The sequence below is a fragment of the Dromaius novaehollandiae genome, chromosome 6 (genome assembly GCF_036370855.1).
Source record: "Dromaius novaehollandiae isolate bDroNov1 chromosome 6, bDroNov1.hap1, whole genome shotgun sequence".
Lineage (NCBI taxonomy): Eukaryota > Metazoa > Chordata > Aves > Casuariiformes > Dromaiidae > Dromaius > Dromaius novaehollandiae.
Window position 1 is genome coordinate 46,357,946 of NC_088103.1, and position 16,404 is coordinate 46,374,349.

Consider the following 16,404-nt stretch of genomic DNA (forward strand, 5'->3'; position numbering starts at 1 on the left):
AAAAAAAAAAAGTTGTTTGGGTTTTTTTTTTTTTCCACAAAGGGGTGTTTCTTTTTCTTTCTTTTTTTTTTTTTTTGGCAAGGAAAAAAAATGTGTTGACCGTTGCAATAAAGGAGCAGCCTGTGCGCGCTGGCTCGCGGGAGGCATCGCGGCTCGTTAGCGGCAGCAGCAGCGCTGCCCGCTGCCAGCGCGCGCTTCGCCCGACAATGGAACAAATTATTGTCCGCGGCCGCCGCCGCGCGGTCCTACCGCCCGCCGCCGCCGCCGCCTGCCCGGGGGCCACCGGCGCCGCGCCCCCCCCCGCCACCAGGCTCTCGCGGAGCCCCGTCCCCTGGCAATGCGTTTCCCACGGTTAAAACTCGGGGATTATTTATTGGTTTCAGAACTATTGCGGAGTTATTTCTGGTGCCTCTGCCTTATTTTATGTTGTGTGTGTTTTTTCCTTGCTTTTTTTTTTTTTTTTTTAATACACCCACAGCGTTGCCGGATGCATTTTTTAAAATCTTCCTCATTCAGATTATCGGTACCGACTGTCTGGGAGAATAACCAAATGCCGATTATCTAATCCGTAACCTACTGCTGAAATGCATATAATGCCCGCAGTGATGTTTCGCAGAATGCCCTAGAGGGGTAGCAAGAAAGGTCCCAATCCTGGAAACCCTCGCAGAACTGCACTGTGCGGTTTCATTTTTAATTCAACAACAGTCTTCCCAAATCTAGTGACTTGGATATTGATTCTTAATTCTGCCTCTTGATCCAGTGTTCCTCGCATGTGAAACAGTTTGCAAAACTGGCCTAAATATGTGTCTGTTCACCAGCAGACACAACAGTAAGGCAATCTCATTTAAAAATTGGATTTTGGAAACTCTGATTCTCGACCGTCCTGGAGCAGAGGCTGGAGAGCGTTCGCAGTGCTCCAGACTATGCCTTTCTCCGAGCCGGAGGATGCACGTGCCCTCTGCTTGACCGCAGCCTCAGTCCCTGCTTTTCACGCATCTTGCGAGATGCTGCGGTTCCCAGACCAGAGCCGGGGCACAGTTACTTCCTCAGGGTAACAGCTGCCCTCTCAGCCAGCTCATCAGACCACACGTAGGCTTGGAAACATCCCTGGGGTCAGGAAGCATGGAGAACAGGCCTGCTGATCATCTGCTTTTCTCCACACTTAGAAAGTACCTTTTCTTCCCCGTGACCTCTCCCCCCGCGGTGCAGGAGTCCCCTCCAGGTGCTCGGGGTTTCCAGCTGTGCCTGCACCTACCCCTCAGCTCTGCTCTGGCAGCCCACGCTTTCTGTAGCCATGCTGTGAAATTACCGATGATGGGAAGGGGAGAAACGAGCAGCGCAGGCGTTCGTCCCAAGCAGCGCTCCCCGTATTTCCACGTTCTCAGTTTGCGCCCAGGGCTGGCATCCCATCCCGCGCACTTTTCAGATGCATCCAAAGTACATGACTGTAATTGAAACCCTATAGAAACTGTTTTGTAAGAGAAAACATTTCTGGTTAGTCATACTATTCTTATTACTCTACATATCTTTTAACGTATTTGTGTGAGTAACGGCTTTCATTCTTCTGATTATCCCACATGTTTATATTTTATCTAGATTTAATACAATTATTCAAAATTCTGTTTTGCTTTGCAAAAGGATGATTTAGGTATGGTAGTTTAGATGACAAAAAGATTGGGATATACTGGGATAGCAGAGAAAAGTTATGGGTACACAGAATTCCCCCCATCCCCTTCCCAGTAAAACTCTGTCCTTCTGAGCTGTCAGTCTTGTCCTGCGTACAGCTTCATCCTGCGTACAGCTTTAAGTACGTAAATGCTAAATTCCCCCACTCCCCCATTAGCAGTTGCATTTTAACAGCAAAAGTTGGCAACATTTCATCCTTTAAAAAATAAATAAACTAATGAACTACATCGACTTTGCTTACTAAGGGGATATTTACTCCACACAGCACGCTGGTTAAAAATGCAAAAATTAAAACAGAAGACTCTTTTGTGGCAGGCTGCCATAAAAGCCCTGCAGTCATTTCTATTCTTTGCAGGGCTTTTCCCATTGAAAAAAATGAATCAAAAGGGAACTGAAGACTTCGAAACAGAATTTTGGTAATCCCAGATGACTTTTCACTTAAATGGTAGTATTCTGAGAAACAATATTCACTAATGGGGAATGTGGATACAATTACGTCGTCGTCATTCACTAACATCAGTGAACTAGATATTATCAAAGTTCCTCCTCCTCCCCCCAAACTTGACAGTAAGAGAGCCTTTGCATTCTGCCACATTCATGTGATGGGCTTGAAGCTGATAAATTGATAGTATGTCACAAAAGAGCCCCAAATGCTTCACTAATGACATCCGTAAAGGAATACTACTGAATTACAGTTACTGCTGCCTGCGGAGAACAGCAGTACGTTTCCACAGCAGTGGCACAACTGTTTTGAGAAAAAAAAATAGGGAAAAGCAAAATTATTCGGAAGTAGCCCTACTTCACTACTCTGTGCCTAAGGGGGGCCGAACCTTGCCTTTTTATTTCTCACGTCAGTCCACCTCCCACAATTAGTTTTACGAGACGAGGTTTCTCCGCTGCAGAAGAACAAGGCTGAGTTGCCCCTGCAGGAAATGAAAATTGCATCCAGGTTGTGGGGCTACTTCAAAGGCAGCCACAACCCTGATCCTCCAGGTTATTCCCTGCGGGCAACCGGCTTCCAATTCCCCCCTTTTCCAGCTTCCTTCTTTAGCACTGTCAGGGGAAGGGGGTGTGTGTGTGGGGGTGTCTCTCACTGTGTCTGTGATTTTCCTTACCTTTGTATCTTTTGTTACTGTTTCTTTGTGCTTTTTTTCATTTTTTGTCCTCCTTATCTTCCCTACTATCTCCAAGTGTTTGCTTATTCCTTACTTCATCCCACTAGTAGTTCTTCTCCAAGACGTGCACTCCCTTCTCAGCCAGTTTAGGGTTATCCTGCCATAGCAGCAGTATATCGAACAGCTAATGCTCTCTTAGCTCTTGATTTTTATCTCCTTGAGAAGGGGAAACCTGACAGATCGCTGTTTCTTTTCTATTTGTATAGACAGAGAGCAGGGTGCTGGTAGCTTAGCTGGGCTTTTTTTACAGCACTTGGCTTTAAGACTGAGCCTTCGCTGTGTAGTCACCGTGTAATGACACCCACCTGCTTGGCAGGCTTGTCCCTAAGCCTTCTGCCAACTGTCTTCTCTGCTGGTCACTGCAGATTTGCACTGGGAGAGGTTAGTAGAAGTCGGGGAGAAGCAAGCAAGCCACCAGCCAAAACCTCGGGGCCGCCGATCCCGCTGCTGTAGTGCTTCTGCACTTGGAGATGTGTCAGTGAAACTCCTCTCCCTACCCAGGCTAGCCGTGACTAGCGTGTGGGTCGCTCGTGGGAAGCCTTTGGTGACAAACCCTTCTCCCCTGCATTACTTCCTAGCCTGAATTAAATGAACAGTGTTAGCCACAGACAGTTGAAGGAGAATTTCAGGAAAAGAGGTTCTGCTAAGGAGAAAGTGCCTCAGTAACACTGCTTTCGGGTCCTCCTGGATCAGCCATGGTCTCCAGGAACACCCCCTATAATCACAACATCAAGTTATATCCATAAATCCAAGTCCTTTTATTCCCATGTGTGCCAAAATGCATGAGGACTTGTCTGGGCTCAGCTACAGGGATCTACAGTTTTGTGGCCTCCAGGCTGAAGTTTTTGCTCCTTAGAGTAAACAAAACAAAACAAAACAAGTTTTCCCTTTGAAAGGCTGGGTGTCTCCTCGCCAGCTGCTGAGACTTCGTGTCGCCGCTCCCCCTTCCCTTCATTAGCTCTCGGCACTATCAAGATCCTGCTGAACTGTGACTCCGGTGGTGGACTGCAGTATTCCCGAATTACCAGGCGCAGATACCGCCCCTACAACGTGCTCCCTTAGCTGCACAGTGTTGCGATAAGCGTCTCCCAATGCTCAGACACAAAATAGCATGCTTCCAAGAACAGCAGCTATCAGCTAGGCCAGCTGACATAAAATACTGGTTTTCTATGCTGATTTAAATAGTTTACTGTAAACGCCGGAGAGGAGCTGCATGCTATAGCTTTGCTAGTGTATGGGAACCAGTTTCCATCCTCGGTTTCTTTAGTGATCCTGCACTTCAGCAGGCTTCGCTGAGACAGCGCGCTCTCCTTTAATCAGTGCTCTGGCCCAAACCAAGCCATCAGGCAGCCTAGGAAATCCACCGCAAGGACAGCAATCTTACCTTAGTGTTGCCAGTAAATATATTCCTACCTTCCTCTACCTTCAGCTTCTTCCTTGTCACGCGCAAGATCAGAAACGTGTGTATGAAGTTGGGTCTTGCTGAGCGGCGGTGGTTTCTCTCTGGGGCGTGCCTGAGAGGCGTCCGAGGTGGCACCGTCCTGTGTCCTTGCAGAGGACCTTGATGCTGCCGGGAGCTGCTACACGAGATCCGCAGGACATAATACTGAGCTCATTTCGTTGCAGCCTGCTGTAACAGGGCAAAGGGTGAAAAAGCCGAAAGGCTGCAACAAGAGCAAAGAAACCCAGCGCTCCGTGGACACAGGCCCTTGACAGCAACCCCTGAAATTCTTCGGGGGGTTGAACACCAAAACCCAAGCCTTACGGGCTCCCTAGCTATGATCTTTCCTGTAGCAGAAACCCGCGGTCGGGAGAACGCAGAGTGCTCCAGCGCCGGCAAAGAGCCTTTGCCGGTCCCCGGTGCTCCTGCTCGCAGCCCCGCACACAGCCCGCGGCTCCGCTCGGCCCGGGCGCTGCTACCGCGCAGGAATTAACAGCCTCGAAAAATTGCTCTCTCCTCCGATTTGGTGCTCTGCTGTCGATTGACCCTTATTTACTATAATGAGGAGGAAATTTGTGCATGTGGGAAGCAGCACCATGATTGTTCTGCTCAGTAGCCTGCTACAGAACCAGAACAACCTGGAAATGTCCAAACAAGAGATATTTACACCTGCGCTCTGGACATCTTCGATCCTCTCCCTCCAGAGAACCAACAGCCTGCACCCAGCTGGGCAGCTCCCTGTTCTTCCAGGGTGGAGGGAACCTCATTTCACGTTTCCTACTCACCTCTGCAGTCGTTCGGAGAAGCGATGATTCTCCAGCAGGACCCTTGTGTCAGACAGAACAGTTCTGCATGCACAGCAGGAAAGTTTCCCTTGCTAAAAGCCCATTAAATAGGACAGATAAACCATTAAATATGTTTTTCTGCCTTCAATCCAGACTCTGAGAATAAGCACTTTGACCTGTTATTACAAATTTCTCTGTCTCCCCGAAAACAAAAGAGAAAAGAGTACAATTTTGTACATCTCACAAGGGGATAGTATTCAGCTGAGACAAAGTATTATGAAGCCATATATTTTTATGATGCCTGTCTGGCCCTCTGCAACCACAAAACAATGCAGCATACATCATCATAAACACAGGGCAGGCAATTAGGCAGACAGCTTATTTCTGGGCATTTTAAAAGAAAAAAAATATTCTCAATGGGAAGATCGAAAGCAATCAATCATCCTGTGGTACATATCAGGGGAGAATTAAATCAGTTAGGTCTCAATCTCACATCAGTTATGAAAGGAAGCGTGAAACAGAGCTGCTTTTCTTACAGGCTTTTTCTGGTTGTTAGTTCTGATGCAAAACTTTCATCTGCTCTGGGTCACAGACACAGCAAATGAAATCTCCCAAAACTAAAACAAATGGAAGTAAAATGTTGGCTTTGTAACATCAGCTGATAGTATTAGATAGAGCAGCCAACCCATAATTATGTATCTTTCATGCAGTTTAACTCATGCCATTATATAATTAGATTTAGACCAGCCAGCCCTCAGAGTTATATTTTTACATAATAACAAACACAAAAATTATATATGTGCTCTCAGTAGCATTACAAGTTAAGTATATATTTGGCGACACTTTATAGTAAGTGGGTATTCATTACTAATTGCTTTGGTATTCATTGTAATAACATTAGTCACAAAGAACTAATGTGGATATACTATTGAAGTACTGGTTTATTCCTCTATAAATCGGCAGCATGGGATACACTGGTAATTCCCTTTCACTGCCATCACTGAAACACTGTTGAAGACCACGCTGCCATCTGTGTGTGTGGGTATTTTAAATACCCTGTTTTACTGCCATTAATGGCACAGCCCTGGGCGGGAGGTCCCCAGGCTGCTTGGAGGGGACACAGTTTAGGAGTACATCTCAGTAACAAAACCAGATCTTTTCTGTTTTTCTGTCTTGAACCCTTTTTTTTAAACTTCCTGGCCATATTCATGTATTACGATTCAGCAAAACGATTGCTGGGAGACCTTTCTGGCAGGCACCATTATCAGGTAATCTTCTGCTTAGCCCAAATCCAGCCTGGACACCATCAGCGACCACCCTTTTGCCACCATCTTTACATACTTTCCCCCCATCAGCCCACAAGGGGTACAAAGCGTTCACTTATTTTAGTGAACACAAAGCCCTAAGAAAGAACAGAAGTGCGAAATAAACAGAACCGAAAGTCTCCCCCTTCCTCAGCCACGACTTCCAAAGCTGCAGGAGCTCATGGAGTTGCTTATGAACTCATGTCTAGTCCTTGTAAGATACTGTTGAAGATAAAAGCATGCAAAACATGAAAAGCCTAGGAATACATCACTGTGACTGGTTTCTAAAAAAATCTTTGCAATTAGGGCTTCTTTTTTATATTCCTGTCTATGTGACAAGGACCCTTAAGCAGTTTATTCCACTTTCCCTATTTACTAATTTTATCTAATTGTGTGTACCAGGAGCACATTTGTACATTTCCCTCTTTTTTATCATTCTGCAGCTGCTGGGCAGATGCTACACCTCATTATCTCATTCTGTGGGTCATCTAAAATGGATATTAAGTAATTCTACCTCCTACAGCTTTGGTAAAGAGCCAAGGAGAAAAGTAAGATGCCTCACATAAAAGATAGGATATGTTTTATTCTCAACATAGAGCAAGTGTGTTTTCACACAGCAAACTTATTTCAACAGTTTTGTCATAGCTAAGCAGACATTGCTAAAAGAAAATCGTGACCTCCAAAAACACTTCCAGTTAGGTTGGCCAACAAGTTTCATTCAGAAAGCGGAACCAAATATGCCGTGATCTACAGGTATTGTAGCACAGGAGAGCGATCAGCACTGCCTTCTCTCCCTTCACAAGGATTTGGGGCAGGGTCATATTGTGACTTCCATGGTAGTCGCACATTTAAATCAAAGGTCACAGCTTTATATACACTTTTATACATATATTGAGCTTCTTTAACTACAGTATATTGGAAAGGTTTGAGTATTTATTTATTCCGTATTTTTATGCTCAGGTGTCCCCCTTGCATTTCAGCCTGTTCCTGGCTTCTACTTGTCTTTTATTTAGAAGTTCATGAAATGGAAAGTGCCACAGTTGAGGCTGGGACTTACAAAATCCCCCACTGCCCGGTTCTGACACATGGATGAGCACGAGAACAGGGACATTTCAGCGACGGTCAGCAAAATGCACCCTGGGTAACAGACTACATGAGCTTATGTCATATAACGCGACGAAATACAACCTCGTGGAACAACCGTGTGCACTGATCTACTCTGCCTGTGAACAAGTAGCCAGTCAATGCTCCGTGATGGATAGCTACCCACCCAGCCACACATATAGGTGCTTTTGTCACTGAAGTCAAAGGGGCAAACATCTCCACGGGAGAGGCAAGCTGCAGTATTTTTAACGACTGAGGTCTTACTGCAGTTGATGTGGCACAGCGAAATGCTCAGAAACCATCAACACTTCTTCCACAGAATGATGTTCCATCATTAAGGGATTTTTTGTGGGCACGCTAGCACTGAGAAAAGAGACAAGAGACCTTTAGGGCTGAGGGACAAATGGCAATGCCTACTACTGGAAATGTTCATCCTTGTGTAGTTGTATCACGTGTAAAATCTGACCCTGCTCAAGACCTGGGGTGTGGGCCTACAGGTAGCAAACCAGGACTCTGAACAGTATACAGAGAAGAAAAATTCCAGTATATAAAAATTGGGGGTGATTTCAAGTTCAGGCGGAGGAGTTTTCTGTGTAAAATACTATCAAATGGCAAAGGTACTCTTTACTTTCAAATGCCTGCAAGTTCAAAGTGAAATTATGCCAATTTTGTTCCAAATTCTAAGCTTTGCTAAGTTGATACCAACTCATAGAGGGCTAAACCTGTACTTTTCTGAAGCAACATTTTCCTGTACCATCTATTTGTTATTATAATGACTTGATTGTAGTGCTGAAATGAATGTTCGAATTGTTTGCTGGATGCATTACCAGCTATCCCCTTTTCAGAGGCCCAGAAAGACAAATTAGGTTTGCAACAGAGAACATTTTTGTTTTCTTAAAGCAAAGGTCTCATATCATGTAAAACATTCCCAGACAGTGATTTGCGTTAGGCATTTTGCTCACTAAGTATACTCCCAAGCTTCTCTTCATGAGATGATTTTCACTTCAAATTGCCACATATTTGTCCTTCTGATTTAGAAAACCACTTTTAGAGAAAATAAAAACATTTGGAAATATGACTTATACAAAGCCAAAGGATTTGGTGAATAGTTCACCGGCTTTAAGTACGTCAGAAGATGGAGTTGTTCTTGAGCCAGGTGAAGCAAGGATGTGTCAAGGCAGCACGGTACCCTGGTGCTGGTGCTGGCCAGCAGCAGAAGCCAGAGGAAACCAACAGCTGGTGGAGAAGGAGCCCGCCCCAGATGGCAGAAAATAAGCTGAGCTGTGCCCTCCATCCTCATTGCTCTCTTTCTCCATTTCGGAGACTTTCTGTGCGGCACTTTCTAAGGGGGTCTGAGTCCTGCGGGGCTTCCCTCTGGCCATCCGCCCTGCAGAGGAGTTGAGTGCTGAGTACGAGAGCGGATAAGCTCAACTCTGTGGTATTCCCAGGGACGCTGTGAGAGACCCTCCCCTCCATACCAGAATGGTTGCTGTGGCTCTAGGGAAAGAATACAAGCAAGCTTAAAGGTATATGATATTCCCCTAAGGGTATGTGCAGGAAATAATGCTTCTGCAGGGTACAAACTTGAGGAACCAAAGCCGCATTACTCCAAAGAACTCAAGAAACCACAGGTCAAGGAACCAAGGGGTAAAAATACTAGGTTCCTGCTGAAATCAAAGGGGATTTTGGCACTGCCTGCTAAAGGAAACATCTTCAGTTGTTGCAGTGAGCTATGGCTGGAAGAAAGCTAATCCTTCAGATTCAGCCTAGGAGACCATGTGTGTGGGTGTGTTTTCTGCTAAAATTTATCACTGCGTGGTGGGACAGAGAAGCCCACCAGAGAGAGGAAAGCCCTCCTGTTTGAAGCAGGCCAAATGCTTTTTGCAGAGAGCAGCAAGAGGGATCAATGAACACGAGAAAGAACAGATCGAGCAAGCAGCTGCGCTGGGAAGCTGGGAAGATGTTGCAGTCCCTTTCAGAAGCTCTTCTGCCTGGAGCCACCTGTGGTCCATCCCTCACTCGAGTCCCCTGTATAGCATTACCTACTTGGTTAAAAAGGGTTTTTTGGGAAACGAGCCCTGGCACTTTCTCTCTTATGCTCAGCATTACCTTATGTGTTGGCCTCTTGAAACCTAACGAATTAAATTCCTGGTACTTAAAAATATCTATCTAGCATGCAGTGTGTTTATTCAATAAATCTCTATCTTCTCTGTGAGAACATATTAACATCATTAATCCCATTTTACAAACTGGGAAGCTGAAACACAAAGGAGCGAGCGAAGTAATCTAACAGAGACCGTAACGGCACTAAACAGAGCCGGGCTCCTCGTGCCCAGCACAGGTCACGCAGCTGGAGGCTACCTAAGTGGCCAATGCTCTGCTCACAAACATTGCTCTTCCAGAAAAACCTGACCTTACATCTCAGTCTGGATTAGAAAAATAAAGCATGGATATCAAAGGCCAAATTCCAATCTCATTCACACAGACTCAGATTGAGTGTTCCTGCAACAGAGGTTAACAACTGCAATGATTTTTATGGGCAGTATTTTTTACCATAGGATTTGTGGTAAAGTGAAGACTTCTATTTATACAAAAGCATGACTTCTCCAACAATTTAAATCATTGTATTTAACAGTATCAAATAAAAACGTACCAGTTGGATCAATATTATATTCACATTTTATTCCATAAATAAATTCCATTGGTTTGTAAGCTGGTTGTTTTTACTTCCAAAATGTACAAATAAAGATTTAAATATTTTTGGAGGAAACATTACAGATGGTTTTAGTTGTGCAATTTTGATACAAACATACTTCTTGGCACCACTTCTTAATATGCCATTCCTATAAATACTTAATGATCACAGAAGTTGAGTAAAATACATATTGCAATGAAAAACATGTGAAAAATGTTATAACCAAGTTTTTAAATATTGCTGTTTAACAGGTAAACTTGCTATACAGATTCACTATATAAACAGGAGTAGAGTTCTTCAGAGAGCTAAAATATTGGTCCCTTTTGGTATGTTAAGTATTAATGTGAAACTGCTGCTGCCATGATTATGTGGTAATGCTATTTCAGCTAGTTTCTAAACATAACAAATAATGATGTTCATTTTTCTTTAGTTCAAGGATTTAACTCACAGGAAATCAATTAATAGAATACTTTGGAGAAATAAGTTTCCCAGGTCTTATAAAGCCAGTTCTATTGCTACAGAGATGTATACTTTAGAAAAGATTAAGATAAATAATACCGCTGTAATTCAGTATTTGCATTAAAAATTCTTAAAATTATTTCCTCTGGGTAAACTGACCATGAGTTGATGCTCTGAAACAGCTGTGTTCCCTGTTAGACTGTTTTTGATTACTTGAAAGTTACTTTTAAATTTCAACTGAAACACAAATGATCTTTCTTTATATAAAGCGCCAAAGATAAGAAAAATACCTCCGAGTAATTAAGATAACAGTAAATTTTATGGCTTATCTAACAGTCAACGGCATTCAAGATCCAATTAGTATGATCAGCAAGAGGAACCTTTCTCACTCGGTGTTTCTTTGAAGGAGCTGGTCCAGTAATTGCTAGGAAAAAAAAAAAAACAATATGAAAACCCTTCAGCCATTTAAGATCCATGGGGTGGATAAACCTGTAGAAACCTTTGGTGATAGTATAGGTGATTTTGTCTTAGCAGTTTCAAGCCTTAAATCTGACTCCATTCACTCAAATTTTCCCAAGTTTCTTCTTGCAGGAGGACTTCTCCTGCTTTGCTGGGTATTCTGAGGGAGAGGTAGGGGCTTGGGGAAAAAATCAAGAATCTGGGAGTTTGGGAAGGGTATTCTGAGGGAGAGGTATGTTTGGGGAAAAAAATGATCAAGAATTTGGTAGTTTGGGAAGCACTGAAGACATTTTCTGTTCCAATACGAAAAGTAGAGGATCACGTTAGAAAGGTTTAGGGTCAGCGTTGCTAGCGTGGAAAACCGAAAGGCACGGCCGTGCCCAGCCAGCCCGAGACAGGCTTCGGCGCGCAGCTCCTGTCCCCGCCGCGAGAGCCTCCTCCCGGGCGCGGGCCGAAGGCGCCCGCGCTCCCGTTGCACCGCCTCACACAGCGCGTTCGTTCCCAGAGTGTGGAATAGCTTTTCCCAGCACAGAGACATGACCGCACATTCCGACCCGTTACCAAGAGGTGGTTCGGCAAGCGCAGCGCCTGGGCCTAGATTCCCCAAACGGGATTCAGACTCTCAGGGAGTCAAAAGTGACTTCGGTGCGACATAAGGACGGGCTCAGCCTGACGCCTCCGCGGCACTGCTGTTCAGCTGCCAGCGCTTGGGCACGACTGAGCCGTGAAAGCGTTGCCGCCTCGGACACGAAAGGTGTATTTACATGGAGGAATACAGCACTTAGGAGAAGTCACTGCTGTAGTTGTGAAGGAGCTGCTCCATCTCGGTGGCACCGTGTAGGGCTTAATTAGTAATGCCTCGGATCTGGAAGTGGATTAACTAACTGTGTTAATCCAGCTTTGTACCAGAACTAATTAGTCATCTCTAAAAAGCAAAAGTCTCAGGTGCTTTATTCCAGCAAAAGGTTCAGCTGCAAATTCCAAGTTTAAAGAAGCGCCTGGACCCATGACAAGCACAAGGTTTACGAACGCCCTTTGCCCTCAGGATGTCCACTTCATTAGTCCCGGCTTGCCAGGCAAGGTGCTGGCTTTGTGGACCCCATTCCCAGCTATCCAGCCCTCCACGCAGCACCCGGCTGGCGGCTGTGGACTTTTCTAGAGACGTGAGAAAACAAGCTAATCACTGCAAAGCCGCAGTCCTTGGGACCTAAGCTTCCTTCATCTGACCCCACTTCGTTCTTTCTGCCCTATCTCGCAGTGCTGCTGAGGGAGCTGAGAAGGATCAACAGGGAACGAGAACTGGATAAATATTGATGATAAATAGATAAACGGATTTAATTAGAGACTGCTGGTCAGCTGGTCATATTTTAATGCAGTAAAGAAGGATTACAAATCTATTACTTGCATTCACAATAAACCATTACCTTTTTGAAGATCTCAACACGCAATCTGTTACTCTGGATGATTACCCGTTTCTGTTTTTCTTCTTGTTTCTTTTTTACTTCAGGTAAATTATCATAAATCCTGGAATAAATTTAGAAAGTAAACTTCACACATCATCCCTTGGACTCACAAATAACTTATTTTTTCACAGGAAATCTATACCTTTAATCACATTAATGGGCATTTGTAAATATTGGAATTAGATTTATGGAATGAGAATTAATGATTATTAACAATAATGTTATTACAAAAAAAAATCTGACTTGTTGAAAAACACTGATAATTTTGGATTAAAAGGCAAAGAAAGAGATGGGATCAGGTTATCTAAATCACAGCATCATAATTCTGGAGTAGCTTCAAGTGAGTTCAGTGGAGTTAGTTTCAATTTATAGCAACCTAATATAAACCAGAATCTGGCCTGCACACTTTTTTGCATTTACGTCACAAAATTAATACCAAGCTATTATTTTCAGGTGTTTCTATGAAATATAACAAAACCAACTTTATAAGACTGTAGAGCAGTAACATTTTTCCTCTGTCATTAGGCTTTTTCTTAACCAAAAAGAACATAATCTATCCATTCTAAAAATAACATCGGTTGCCTTCACAAAGGTGACATTTGGTCTGATCTTTTTCCATTGACATCAGTGACAAAACTCCCAGTGCTTCAAAAAGAAAGTAGCACCTTCCTTCTCAGCAGTCCTGTTCTTTGTACCCACGCTGATCTCAGGAGCGCGACGTGCGCTGACCTAAGTTTGCTCGTTTTGATTTTTTCTCGTACCATTTTGCAATACCGAGTTCCTGAAGCAGCCTGTTTTGGCTCGCGCTCGGGCGGGAGGTGGTATTTTGGGGAATAAAAGTGGGGTGAGCTCTGCAGGGCAGTCGTTGGCACTTCTCCTTGTTGCGGATGACTGCATCAAGTGCAAGACAGTTACAGGTCAGACACCCCATTTCTAATGTTTGGCTGTAATTCCTAGGTCATATGCCGTAGTTGGGATGGGGGAAAAACAGAGTGACTGTACTGCTTACGGCTTTGAATGTCTAACATGAAGTACCTCCAGTTTTCACGCCAAGGGCACCCCATGCTTTCTGAAGCTGCTAGAAAAGGGTGCCCAAAGGGTAACGATTTTTCGACGTGCAAGGCAGCTTTTGGAAATCTTGGCTTATATTCCTTTGCAGAATCAGCTCTACTGCGGTTCCCTGCTCGTTTGAATGCTGATAGAGGAAAGCTACTTTTAACATGAAAACATACAGGTCTGTTTAGAACAGATGCAATAATGTCAGAAAACTGAGAGCAAGCACCTGAAAGCTCTTGAGTAATGTTTGACAACATAAGGAGCGTGGGTTTTCTGGCTATTCCTTACAACCTGCAAATTTATGTATTGCGGATCTGGAACCACTGACAACTTAGGGGGCGGCAATACCTGACAGTGTTGAACACAGGTGTCTATGAAATACAGTACACACTTATAAATAGGTTTGAAAACACAGAATTTAGCAGAGAATTTTGCCAGAGAAGGGGGAAGCCCCTCAGACGGATGAAAAAAGCCTCTCAAGACTGCCCTCCTGCTAGGGGCTGACTCTGCCTGCAGGCTTGCCGCTTCGGTGCAGAGGCCACTCCATCGGAGCAAAGCCTGGGAAAATCGCCCAAAAGGGACAGGAGGCTGCAAGAGCAAGTGTGCGCATGAGAAGGGAATGGCGGTGAATCACAGTGAACTCCACGCCAGCGTGGTCTGTACCTTTTAGATCGCATATGCATCTCTTTCTCTGGGATGAATCTTTCCTTTGGTTTGAAGAGGTTATCTAGCAAAGGGAAAACACAGTTAATATCGGAGCAATCTGTGTTCACTGAAATTCTCTTTGTCACGTTCCCTTTGGTTATGATATGATATTTCCGATGAAATTTCCGACAGCTTAAAGCAGGATGCGAATGCCTGCAGGGCAGTGGAAAAGGCATTCATGACTCCGTGCGGAGCTGCACTGGGTACCAAAGCTGCCCTTCAGAGTGGGAAGGGCGGTAAGACCCGTTGAACCAGCCTCATCACAGGGCTCATTGATTTTAAACGCACGTAACTTTTGTCGCTGTCGCATGCAGCCTTCATTCAAAGCTCAGCGCTCACTGCTGCGGTGGTGAGCTGGTTCCCCCGCACGCCGTCCCCTGCCGCTGGAAAGCCCAGCGGGACGGACTCCTAACGTGAGCTGCTAGGTCGAATGACACGAAAGACAAGCTTTCCGCCCCGGTCGCTGGGACAGGAGGACACGGGAGCGTGGCATGCGCCTAGCCAGGTGGGAGCGATGCCCTGGGGCACAGAGGGCAGCCGTGCGGTGCCCTGTGCAGCCAGAAAAGTCACAGGTATTTGCAAGCACCTGTGTAGAATATACATAAGAGAAACAGATGCACAAACTTTTAAGCCCTTCCGTTTCAGAAGCTTGGAAGACATAACACATCACAGCAGGCACCACATCAGCCTCTTTCTGCCATCTCACTGAAGAGAAAAAATACAATATTCCAGGCAAAGAAAGAAATACAGCTAATAATTCATTCCAGAACTGTCCTCGCAGGCATTAACCCGGAGCGGACCCAGTGACCACTACCCGAAAAAGAGACCTTCCCCGCCGGGTTTGCTTCCCTGCTGCTTAAGACGCAAATGTTTCAGGGATATTTATGGGAGTTGCCCTAGCAACCAAACAGCCTCCCCAGCTTTCGGGGCTACACCCAGAGGCAAAGCTGCGCTCAGATTTCTGCGCGTCTCAGGAAAAGGCTGCACCGCTTTTAGGATCGCTCTCGTACCTCTGCGTAAAACCAGAAGGGAGCAGCCGTTTCTGGTACAGCTTGCAAAACAAAAATTGAGAAGGGAGGGAGGAGACGGGAACCCTTCGCTGCCTGAGGAGTAACTTTTCTCCACTGAACGTTTATCTGCACTTAATCATCCTTATTAAATCTCCAGTGCACACAAGCAGCATGCTCAATTTACTAGGAAAATATAATTTGCCTTTTATTTATTAGTGTTTTTACGTTCATTTACATGTTCATTAACTTAAAAGGAATAAATGCGTGGATGCTACTGCCGTCCAAATAACTCCACGACGTACGGGAGCAGACAGTCCCCCAGGATTTGGGGCTGGGGAGCAGTGTGGATCCCAGCACATTTCCGAGCAGCCTCCGGGCTGTGCTTCTGCCCCCGGCCCTTCCCACCAGGCATGTTCCCTAACCCGGACAACGACACGGGATCGTAGGCTGAAAACCTCGTAAAGCCATCATTTTGGGTGCTTTGCAGTGCTGAAACAACAGGGGAGGCCCTTAACGCTCCTCAGCAAATGCAGGACTCTTTCTTTGCGTGTGCGTGGCGCAGAAGCACGGTCCTCAGCGTGGTGGGCAGCAGATGGGAGCTGCTTCCCCGCCGTGTCCCGCCCCGGGAGCGCGGTGCGCTTTGGGTCCCGGCGCAGAGCTCGGCAGCGACCGCGGCAGCCGCTCTCCTCGCTTTGGAAACGCCTTTGACGCCCAGTAGGTCCCATCTAAAGACCAGGTAATTCCTGGAGAGGGGTCGGCACTCCGTGGAAAGTGGGCTTCCCCTAGCTGGGAAGGGAGACCAGAAGCAGTCCTGCTTGCTGGCGCTGGCCTTAGAAGCAAAGGTGGAGAAGAGCAGAGGGCTGAAATGCAGAGGTTGGGTTTCCTTGCTTCCCGGCCTCTGAGTAACCGCAGAAGCATGTGAGCGATGAAGGAAGAGGCTGAGGAGCTGCCGGCCTGTGACCCGTCGTGTAAACAGCGTGGCGAGCTAATCAGTATTTTCTCTGCAGGCCACGGCGACAGGCTGGCGTCCGCGGCCGCGTCGCTGGGAAGCACGGCGGGGCC

General features: G+C 45.6%; 1 protein-coding gene across 1 annotated transcript in view; it reads right to left on the minus strand.

Moving 5' to 3' along the window:
- Window positions 1-10,394: 10,394 nt before the first annotated feature.
- Window positions 10,395-16,404, minus strand: part of C6H10orf90 (chromosome 6 C10orf90 homolog) — a 68,660-nt gene continuing 62,650 nt past the window's right edge. Inside the window, exons 7-9 of the mRNA XM_026115917.2 lie at window positions 14,291-14,354; window positions 12,533-12,632; window positions 10,395-11,073 (exon numbers count right to left, since the gene is read on the minus strand). Coding sequence (XP_025971702.2) covers window positions 11,035-11,073; window positions 12,533-12,632; window positions 14,291-14,354 — 203 coding nt within the window. The 3' untranslated portion in view covers window positions 10,395-11,034. The remainder of the gene's footprint in view (window positions 11,074-12,532; window positions 12,633-14,290; window positions 14,355-16,404) is intronic.